This window comes from Eucyclogobius newberryi, unplaced genomic scaffold, assembly GCF_026437365.1.
Source record: "Eucyclogobius newberryi isolate DKJ021-1_F unplaced genomic scaffold, fEucNew1.0.hap1 SCAF_297, whole genome shotgun sequence".
NCBI lineage: Eukaryota > Metazoa > Chordata > Actinopteri > Gobiiformes > Gobiidae > Eucyclogobius > Eucyclogobius newberryi.
The window spans coordinates 13,652-25,000 of NW_027315942.1; the positions used below are offsets into that span (position 1 = coordinate 13,652).

The 11,349-nt window shown below is 48.9% G+C and overlaps 1 protein-coding gene across 1 annotated transcript in view; it reads left to right on the top strand.

The window, feature by feature from the left end:
- The first annotated feature begins 1,035 nt into the window (after positions 1-1,035).
- The window catches only part of prkd1 (protein kinase D1), a 57,401-nt gene continuing 47,087 nt past the window's right edge, over positions 1,036-11,349 (top strand). Inside the window, exons 1-2 of the mRNA XM_072459909.1 lie at positions 1,036-1,193; positions 2,397-2,600. Of these exons, the coding sequence (XP_072316010.1) occupies positions 1,191-1,193; positions 2,397-2,600 (207 nt within the window). The 5' untranslated portion in view covers positions 1,036-1,190. The remainder of the gene's footprint in view (positions 1,194-2,396; positions 2,601-11,349) is intronic.

Genomic DNA, 11,349 nt, shown 5'->3' on the forward strand with positions numbered 1-11,349 from the left:
GAACCCACAGAGTCTGAACCCACAGAGTCTGAACCCACAGAGTCTAAACCCACAGAGTCTGAACCCACAGAGTCTGAACCCACAGAGTCTGAACCCACAGAGTCTAAACCCACAGAGTCTGAACCCACAGAGTCTGAACCCACAGAGTCCTCCCTCCTCCCTCCCTCCTTCCTCCCTCCTCCCTCCCTCCTTCCTCCCTCCTCCCTCCTCTCTCCCTCTCTCTCTTCCTCCCTCCTCTCTCCCTCCCTCCCTCCTCCCTCCTCCCTCCCTCCTTCCTCCCTCCCTCCTCTCTCCCTCCCTCTCTTCCTCCCTCCCTCCTTCCTCCCTCCCTCCCTCCTCCCTCCCTCCTTCCTCCCTCCATCCTCCCTCCTCTCTCCCTCTCTCTCTTCCTCCCTCCCTCCTCCCTCCTCCCTCCTCTCTCCCTCTCTCTCTTCCTCCCTCCCTCCTTCCTCCTCCCTCCCTCCCCTCCTCCCCCCTCCCTCTCTCTTCCTCCCCCCTCCCTCTCTCTTCCTCCCCCCTCCCTCCCCCCTCTGTGACTCTGTTACTGCGGCGATGACTCGATCAGGTCTCCACGGCTTCAGCGTGTTCCTCTCTCCTGTCTCTTGTCCACTTTCCTTCTCTCCTTTCCTCTCTCCTCTCCTAACTCCTCCTCTCCTTTCCTCTCTCCTCTCCTAACTCCTCCTCTCCTCTCCTCTCTCCTCTCCTAACTCCTTCTCTCCTTTCCTCTCTCCTCTCCTAACTCCTCCTTTCCTCTCTCCTCTCCTAACTCCTCCTCTCCTTTCCTCTCTCCTCTCCTAACTCCTCCTCTCCTCTCCTCTCTCCTCTCCTAACTCCTTCTCTCCTTTCCTCTCTCCTCTCCTAACTCCTCCTTTCCTCTCTCCTCTCCTAACTCCTCCTCTCCTTTCCTCTCTCCTCTCCTAACTCCTCCTCTCCTTTCCTCTCTCTTCTCCTAACTCCTCCTCTCCTTTCCTCCTCTCCTCTCCTTCCCTAACTCCTCCTCCCCTCTCTCAACCCTCCGTCTCTTTTCTCTTTTCCATTTTTTTCTGCCGCTTGTTGCTCTGGAGATTTCACACTTTTCTCATCACAAGGACACGAGGACGCGAGGATGGATTTAAGGAGCTAGGAAGCGCACGAGGACTTGACAGTTTGGACACGGCTCACGGGATTAAAAGGACAAAGCGCTAGGACACATGGTAAGGACACTTCATCTAAAATCTCTCGCTGCCGACTGAACGAGATGCTAGGAAAGGTCGCATGAAGGCAACAATGAACATGGCGTTTAGATTGATTTTGACATATTTTAGATACAAAATGAAGAGAAGGAAAGGAGCTAGGAACTTTGGATGAGGAAGCATTGAAGGAAGCGAGGAAGGAAAGACGGAGGCGTTGGGTGAGTCCAGGTCAAGTCACAATTCGAAATGCACAGAACGAACGACTTTCAGGTGAAAAGTTCAATCAGAAAAAGTCGTCGTCATGGAAACTGAAGTTACAATTGTGAGAAACAAGTTCAGTTTAAATAAAGTTATTTTGAAAAAGGAAAAGTCCAAATGTGTCAAATCTTCTGTAAATGTTTGGTTGTTTCTTTGGAAAGAAGAAGTCAAAGCTGAAACGTCTGACTCATGTTCTCCTCGTGTCCACGTCAGGTTTGTGTCAGATGCCCTCCCTCGACTCAGCATGAGCAAGGAAGAAGCACCAGCAACATAGCAATATACAACATGAGGCTAATGCTAACTATGAGGCTAACGCTAACTCTGAGGCTAATGCTAACTCTGATCCAAGCTCTGAGGCTACTGCTAACTTTGAGGCTAACGCTAACTCTGAGGCTGATGCTAACTCTGATCCAAGCTCTGAGGCTACTGCTAACTTTGAAGCTAACGCTAACACTGAGGCTGATGCTAACTCTGATCCAAGCTCTGAGGCTACTGCTAACTTTGAAGTTACTGCTAACTTTAAGGCTAACGCTAATTCTGAAGCTACCGCTAACTTTGAAGCTACCGCCAACTCTGAGGCCAACGCTAACTCTGAGGCCAACGCTAACTCTGAGGCTAACGCTAACTCTGAGGCTAACGCTAACTTTGAGGCTAACGCTAACTTTGAGGCTAACGCTAACTTTGAGGCTAACGCTAACTTTGGGGCTACCGCTAACTTTAGGGCTAAAGCTAACTTTGAGGCTAACGCTACCTTTTGAGGCTAGCACTAACTGTCAGGTTAGCACTTACTGTCAAGCTATAGCTAAATTTGAGGCTAACGCTAACTCTCAGGCTAATGCTAATTTTGAGTCTAATGCTAGCTCTGAGGCTAGTGCTAACTCTCAAATTGGTTCAGATTTTAGTTTTGATGTTTTTTCCAAATCCAAACTCAGCTCAGACTTTGTTTTCTCTGTGTTTGTGTAAAAGATGTCGGCTCCGCCCCTGATCCGCGCGCCCAGCCCTCTGCCGTTTCCCGGGACGACAGAGGACGAGGGCGGGGCAGCTCCACCAGGGGGCGTCGTCTCCTTCCAGATCCAGATCGGACTGAGCCGAGAACCAGTTCTGCTGGACTCTGGAGACCTGAGTTTGAGCCAAGTCCGAGAGGTGGCCTGCTCCATCATCGATCAGAAGGTGAGACCCCACAAAGACCCCCTAAAGACCCCAAAAAGACCCCACAAAGACCCCACAAAGACCCCCTAAAGACCCCAAAAAGATCCCCAAAAGATCCCACAAAGACCCCACAAAGACCCCCTAAAGACCCCAAAAAGACCCCACAAAGACCCCAAAAAGACCCCACAAAGACCCCACAAAGACCCCCTAAAGACCCCAAAAAGACCCCACAAAGACCCCACAAAGACCCCCTAAAGACCCCAAAAAGATCCCCAAAAGATCCCACAAAGACCCCACAAAGACCCCCTAAAGACCCCAAAAAGACCCCACAAAGACCCCAAAAAGACCCCACAAAGACCCTACAAAGACCCCACAAAGACCCCACAAAGACCCCACAAACACCCCCTAAAGACCCCACAAAGACCCCACAAAGACCCCAAAAAGACCCCACAAAGACCCTACAAAGACCCCACAAAGACCCCACAAAGACCCCACAAACACCCCCTAAAGACCCCACAAAGACCCCACAAAGACCCCAAAAAGACCTGGTTTGGACCGGGTTCAGGCTGACTTGGGACCAGGTTGTGGTTGTTCTGTGTCTCTTGTGGTGAGTGGGCCCGGTGGCAGAGTGGTTAGCACAGTGGTTAAATATATATATATATATATATATATATATATATATATATATATATATATATATATATATATTATATAAATACATACATTTGGGTTTGATTGAACTTAAATATTGGATTTAAATGAATAAAACATGTTTATGAAGTGCTTTTCCTAAAGTATTTAAATGTGGTAAGATCCTTCTGTAGCCGCAGCTGCCCTGGGGCTGAACCGTCCTGTGTCAATGATCGTCGAGTTTGTGTCAATAAAGTTTGACTCGAGAATCCACTTTGTCAGCTTTTTTAAAAAAACAATAGACGTTTTAACCCTGATGTGGTCTCGGCTCATGCTGTGTTGTGGCTCCGAACCCAAATTTAACCAGGACTAAAACAAAACAAAACCAGGACTAAATTTGGACTGAACCAGGACTAAACCTGGACTAAATGAGGCCTAAACCAGGACTAAACCAGGACTAAACTTGGACTAAACCAGGACTAAACCAGCACTAAACTAGGTCTGAACCTGGACTAAACAGGACTAAACCAGGACTAAACCTGGATTAAATGAGGCCTATAACAGGACTAAACCAGAACTAAACAAGAACTAAACCAGGACTAAACCAGGACTTAACTTTGACGAAACCAGGTCAAAACTAGGACTAAACTTGGACTAAACCAGGACTAAACCAGGGCTGAACCTGGACTAAATGAGGCCTAAACCAGGACTAAACCAGAACTAAACAAGAACTAAACCAGGACTAAACCTGTACTAAACCAGGACTAAACCAGGACTAACCCAGGACTAACCCAGGACTAAACCAGGACTAAATGAGGCCTAAACCAGGACTAAACCAGGACTAACCCAGGACTAAACCAGGACTAAATGAGGCCTAAACCAGGACTAAACCAGGACTAAACTAGGACTAAACCTGGACTAAACCTGGATTAAACCAGGACTAAATGAGGACTAAACCAGGACTAAACCTGGACTAAACCAGGACTAAACAAGGACTAAATCAGGGCTAAACCAGGACAAAACCTGGACCAAACCAAGACTAAATGAGGCCTAAATGAGGCCTACACCAGGACCAAACCAGGTCTAATCCTGGATTAAACCAGGACTAAATGAGGACTAAACCAGGACTAAACCTAGACTAAACCAGGACTAAATAAGAACTAAACCAAGACTAAACCAGGACTAAACCTGGACAAAACCAGGACTTAAACCTGGACCAAACCTGGACTAAATGAGGCCTAAACCAGGACTAAACCAGAACTAAACCTGGACTAAACCAGGACTAAATGAGGTCAGAGCGGTCAGTGTGGTCAGAGCGGTCATGTGTGGTCAGAGCGGTCAGTGTGGTCAGAGCGGTCGTGTGTGGTCAGAGCCATCATATGTGGTCAGTGTGGTCACGTTTGGTCAGAGCAGTCAGTGTGGTCGGAGTGGTCATGTGTGGTCAGAGCGGTCAGTGTGGTCGGAGTGGTCATGTGTGGTCAGAGCGGTCAGTGTGGTCAAAGCGGTCGTGTGTGGTCAGTTTGGTCAGAATGGTCAGTGTGGTCAGAGCGGTCAGTGTGGTCAGAGCGGTCAGTTTGGTCACGTGTGGTCAGAGGGGTCAGTGTGGTCAGAGCGGTCAGTGTGGTCAGAGCGGTCATGTGTGGTCAGTGTTGTCGGAGCGGTCAGTGTGGTCAGAGCGGTCAGTGTGGTCAGAGCGGTCATGTGTGGTCAGTGTGGTCAGAGCGGTCATGTGTGGTCGGAGCGGTCAGTGTGGTCAGAACGGTCATGTGTGGTCAGTGTGGTCAGAGCGGTCAGTGTGGTCAGAGCGGTCATGTGTGGTCAGAGCGGTCATGTGTGGTCAGTGTGGTCAGAGCGGTCATGTGGTCATAGCGGTCATGTGGTCAGCGCGATCATGTGTGGTCAGAGCGGTCATGTGTGGTCAGAGCGGTCATGTGTGGTCAGAGCGGTCATGTGGTCAGAGCGGTCAGTGTGGTCAGAGCAGTCAGTGTGGTCAGAACGGTCATGTGTGGTCAGAGCGGTCAGTGTGGTGAGAGCGGTCATGTGTGGTCAGAGCGGTCATGTGTGGTCAGAGCGGTCATGTGTGGTCAGAGCGGTCATGTGGTCAGAGCGGTCAGTGTGATCAGAGCGGTCAGTGTGGTCAGAGCGGTCATGTGTGGTCAGAGCGGTCATGTGTGGTCAGTGTGGTCAGAGCGGTCATGTGGTCAGAGCGGTCATGTGGTCAGCGCGGTCCTGTGTGGTCAGAGCGGTCATGTGTGGTCAGAGCGGTCATGTGTGGTCAGAGCGGTCATGTGGTCAGAGCGGTCATGTGGTCAGCGCGGTCATGTGTGGTCAGAGCGGTCATGTGGTCTGCGCGGTCATGTGTGGTCAGAGCGGTCATGTGGTCAGAGCGGTCATGTGGTCAGAGCGGTCATGTGTGGTCAGAGCGGTCATGTGTGGTCAGAGCGGTCATGTGGTCAGCGCGGTCATGTGTGGTCAGAGCGGTCATGTGGTCAGCGCGGTCATGTGTGGTCAGAGCGGTCATGTGTGGTCAGAGCGGTCATGTGCGGTCAGAGCGGTCATGTGTGGTCAGAGCGGTCATGTGGTCAGAGCGGTCATGTGGTCAGCGCGGTCATGTGTGGTCAGAGCGGTCATGTGGTCAGAGCGGTCATGTGGTCAGAGCGGTCATGTGGTCAGAGCGGTCATGTGGTCAGCGCGGTCATGTGTGGTCAGAGCGGTCATGTGGTCAGAGCGGTCATGTGGTCAGCGCGGTCATGTGTGGTCAGTGTGGTCATGTTTTATCCTGGTTCTGATCGTGGCAGCGCTCTGTAAAGACACATTCATGAATCTGAACAGGAAGTATCTGAACAGGAAGTATCTGAACAGGAAGTCTCACCTGGATTCGTCTCAAACCTGGAAGTGTGGAATGTAAAGGTGTGTGTGCTGCAACGAGCCAACGTGACACCGTGAGCTAGCGCCATGAGCTAGCGCCGCCGCTAATGGAGCGTTTAGCACACAACGGTGTCAAATCCCACGGCGACGACAACAACACCTGAAGGCAGCGGGTCACCTGAGCTTCTGAGAGAGTCTGAGAGAGTCTGAGAGAGTCTGAGAGGGTCTGAGAGGGTCTGAGAGGGTCTGAGAGGGTCTGAGAGAGTTTGAGAGAGTCTGAGAGAGTCCGAGAGAGTCCGAGAGGGTCCGAGAGGGTCCGAGAGAGTCCGAGAGGGTCCGAGAGGGTCTGAGAGGGTCCGAGAGAGTCTGAGAGGGTCTGAGAGGGTCTGAGAGGGTCTGAGAGGGTCTGAGAGGGTCTGAGAGGGTCTGAGAGGGTCTGAGAGAGTCTGAGAGAGTCTGAGAGAGTCCGAGAGGGTCTGAGAGGGTCTGAGAGGGTCTGAGAGGGTCTGAGAGGGTCTGAGAGAGTCTGAGAGGGTCTGAGAGGGTCTGAGAGGGTCTGAGAGAGTCTGAGAGGGTCTGAGAGGGTCTGAGAGAGTCTGAGAGGGTCTGAGAGGGTCTGAGAGAGTCTGAGAGGGTCTGAGAGGGTCTGAGAGGGTCTGAGAGAGTCTGAGAGGGTCTGAGAGGGTCTGAGAGGGTCTGAGAGGGTCTGAGAGGGTCTGAGAGGGTCTGAGAGAGTCTGAGAGGGTCTGAGAGGGTCTGAGAGGGTCTGAGAGGGTCTGAGAGAGTCTGAGAGGGTCTGAGAGGGTCTGAGAGGGTCTGAGAGGGTCTGAGAGGGTCTGAGAGAGTCTGAGAGGGTCTGAGAGAGTCTGAGAGAGTCTGAGAGGGTCTGAGAGGGTCTGAGAGGGTCTGAGAGGGTCTGAGAGAGTCTGAGAGGGTCTGAGAGGGTCTGAGAGGGTCTGAGAGAGTCTGAGAGGGTCTGAGAGGGTCTGAGAGGGTCTGAGAGGGTCTGAGAGGGTCTGAGAGGGTCTGAGAGGGTCTGAGAGAGTCTGAGAGAGTCCGAGAGGGTCCGAGAGGGTCTGAGAGGGTCTGAGAGGGTCTGAGAGGGTCTGAGAGAGTCTGAGAGGGTCTGAGAGGGTCTGAGAGGGTCTGAGAGAGTCTGAGAGGGTCTGAGAGGGTCTGAGAGAGTCTGAGAGGGTCTGAGAGGGTCTGAGAGAGTCTGAGAGAGTCTGAGAGGGTCTGAGAGGGTCTGAGAGGGTCTGAGAGAGTCTGAGAGGGTCTGAGAGAGTCTGAGAGGGTCTGAGACCGTCTGAGACCACTCCTCAGGCAGATGAGGGACCGTCCACACAGGGCAGGGACCACTTCACCAGGGGAGGGGCATCTGGGTCCACAGGTCCTCAGGAGTGAGAGAAAGAAAAGAAGGCGGTGAACAGTTTGCAAGTGGAATCAAAAAATAAATATTGTTTGATAGCATAAGTAGTCAGAAGAAGAGGATAGTGCTCAAGCTGTCATACTTCCCCCAGCACAGTTACTCCTAGGGCAGCATAGCTGAAGCTGTGGGTTTATCTTTCTGTTCCTAACTACTCTGACCATAAGCGATTTCAAAGAGGAACGTTTTAAGCCTGGACTTAAATGAAGAGACTGTGTCAGCAGATTTAACATGGGTCGGGAGCTGATTCCATAACACAGGAGCTTGGTAGCTAAACGCTCTACCTCCTACAGTACTTTTAGAGACTCTTGGCACCACCAGAAGGCCGGCATTCTGAGAGCGAAGAGCTCTGTTTGGATGATATGGTTCTATAGCATCTTTGAGGTAGGATGGGGCCATGTCATTTATGGCTTTGTAGGTCAAGAGTAGAATTTTGAATTTGATTCTAGACTCGACGGGGAGCCAGTGAAGAGACTTCAGCACTGCTCTCTTCTTTTTGTTCCTGTTAGTAATCTTGCTGCTGCATTTTGAACCAGTTGAAAGCTTTTTATGGAGCTTTTAGGACACGCTGTGAGCAGGAGTTACAGTAGTCTAATCTAGTCGTTACAAATGCATGGATAAGTTTTTCAGCATCACTTTTAGGCAGGATTCTTCTGATTTTGGCGATGTTGCGCAAATGGAAATAGGCTGTTTTACAAGCTTGATTTATATGAGCTTTAAATGAGAGCTCCTGGTCAAATAAGACTCTGAGGTTTCTTACAGTAGAACTGGAGGCTACACTGACATTGTCCAGTGTGACTATCTGCTCAGATAGAGCGTCTCGTAGATGCTTAGGGCCAAGCACAATGACCTCGGTTTTTTCAGGGTTAAGAAGCAGGTAGTTTAGTGTCATCCAGGTTTTTATCTCCTTCACACAAGTACTAAGTCTGTCTACCTGATCGCTCTGATCAGGTTTCATTGATAAATACAGCTGCGTGTCATCTGCATAGCAGTGGAAGTTAATGCCATGCTTTCTGATAATGTTGCCTAATGGTAGCATATAAAGAGTAAACAGAATTGGACCGAGTACCGAACCCTGTGGCACACCGTAAATTACTTTAGAGCTTGGTGAGGAGCTCTGGTTTACATTAACAAATTGGAACCTATCAGATAAATAGGATTTAAACAGCTGAGGGCTGTTCCTCCAACACCTACATCACATTCTAACCTCTGCAGTAGAATGTTGTGGTCGATGGTGTCAAACGCTGCGCTGAGGTCCAACAGAACCAGGATTGAGACCAGTCCATCGTCAGCGGCTAATAACAAATCATTTGTGACTTTAACTAGTGCAGTTTCAGTGCTGTGGTGGGCTCTGAACCCTGACTGGAAAACTTCAAATAAGTTATTGTCCTGCAGGTGGCGACAAAGCTGTTTTACTACAACTTTTTCAAGGATTTTAGAGACGAAGGGAAGATTTGAAATAGGTCTGTAGTTTACCAATAGGTCGGGATCTAGATTAGGCTTTTTCAGAAGAGGTTTAATGACTGCATGTTTGAAGGACTGTGGAACATAGCCACTTTCTACTGAAGTATTTATTATATTAAGAATAGGGTCTATAATTAGGGGGAGAATGTCTTTGAGGAGTCTGCTTGGAATGGGGTCTAGGACACAAGTTGAGCTTTTAGAGGACATAATGGCTGAAGTTATCTCTGCTTGATCAACAGCTGTGAACCTTTCTAGGTTTACAGGTGGATTTATATGGGACGTTAGATTTACAGCTTGGGCTAGTTCAGGGCTAATAGCGGGGGTAATTTCATCTAATTTATCTCTGATTGTTTTTATTTTATTATTAAAAAATAGGAGGAAATCATCAGAGCTGAGTGTAGCTGGGATTGAGGGCTCTACTGCACTGTGACAGTTTGTTAGCCTAGCTACAGTGCTGAAAAGGAATTTAGTGTTACTTTTGTTGACTTCTATTAGATTTGAATAATATCTGGTTTGGGCCTTACGCAGAGCCTGCTTATAGGACAGCAGGCAACTTTTCCATGCTTTTAGGAATTCTTCGGTGTGAGAGCGACGAAATAATCCCTCTAACTTTCTAACTCTTTGTTTATGTGAACGCAGTTCTTGGTTGTACCATGGGGAGGCGCGCTTTGGCCTAATGACCTTCTGTTTTAACGGCTCGACAACGTCAAGAGCAGACTTCAGAGAATTCATGGTCAAGTCGACAAATTGATCACTTAAACTGGGACTAAAACTGTTCTCAGCAGGATCACATGACGTGATCACATGACATGTCACTGAATATTGGCTCTATTATTTCTTTGAATTTTGAGATAGATTTTTCAGATATTGTCCTTTTCATTATAACTTTATTCTGTGGGGCTGGATGATCTTTAAGAATAAACTGAAAGGTAATTAGGAAATGATCTGACAATATAGGGTTTTGAGGGAGGGCAATGAGGTCACTAATCTCTGTTCCATACGTTAGGACAAAATCCAGAGTGTTCTTGTGAGTGTGAGTCGGTTTATTTACATTCTGAGTGAAACCAATGCTGTCTAACAAGGCGCTGAAGGCATTACTGAGAGAGTCATCACTCATGTTCACGTGGATATTAAAGTCTCCAACTATAACTATTTTATCCCAGGCTAACACTAAGTTTGATATAAAGTTAGAAAACTCTGTTAAAAACTCTGAGTAGGGACCAGGAGGTCGGTAGATAACTATGAACAAAACTCCTTTTTGGTTTTTCATATTTGGACATGTGATCGACACATGAGGCTTTCAAATGAGTGAAATGCATTGTTAGTTTTAGGGCTCATGAGTCGCTTGAGTGTGAGATCACTGCCACACCACCACCTCGGCCTGTGCTCCTGGAGGTGTGACAGGTAACATGGGTGGGTGGGGTTAACATGGGTGGGTGGGGTTTACATGGGTGGGTGGGGTTTACATGGGTGGGTGGGGTTAACATGGGTGGGTGGGGTTAACATGGGTGGGTGGGGTTAACATGGGTGGGTGGGGTTAACATGGGTGGGTGGGGTTAACATGAGTGGGTGGGGTTAACATGGGTGGGTGGGGTTAACATGGGTGGGTGGGGTTAACATGGGTGGGTGGGGTTAACATGGGTGGGTGGGGTTAACATGGGTGGGTGGGGTTAACATGGGTGGGTGGGGTTAACATGGGTGGGTGGGGTTAACATGGGTGGGTGGGGTGGACTCATTTAGTCTGACGTAGTCGTCTTGTTGAAGCCACGTTTCAGTTAGAGCTAGAAGATCTATGTTATAGTCACTAATTAATTCATTAACTAAGAGCGATTTGGAGGAAATTGCTCTAATGTTTAGCAGTCCACATTTTACGTGTTTATTCATTTGTGTATTTGTGATTGTTATTTTCCTTAAGTTATTTGGTCTGACGCCTGAAATATTTTTTCTGAGATGTGACTTTTTGGCATTATTTGTACGAGGGACACGAGGGACACGAGGGACACGAGGGACACACACAGTCTCTATCTGTCTTGAATCTGAACACTTCACATGTAACAGAACGGGCGAGAGTTCAGCGACAGAGGAGCGTCTTAAACTGCTGCTCTGCGCCTGGGGCTCATCCCTAGATGGTCACTTAACACGACTAAGACTATCGGTCAAATTCCGAACTAATAGAGATGTACCCTCCGAAGTCGGATGGATGCCATCCCTGCGTATGAGCCCGGGCTTTCCCCAAAACGCACTCCAGTTATCAATAAAGACAACGTTGTTTTGAGGGCACCATCTGGATAACCAGTTGTTGAATGCTGAGAGACGGCTGTACAATTCAGCATTGATCCGATTGGGCAGGGGACCAGAAAATATTACAGTGTCTGACATCGA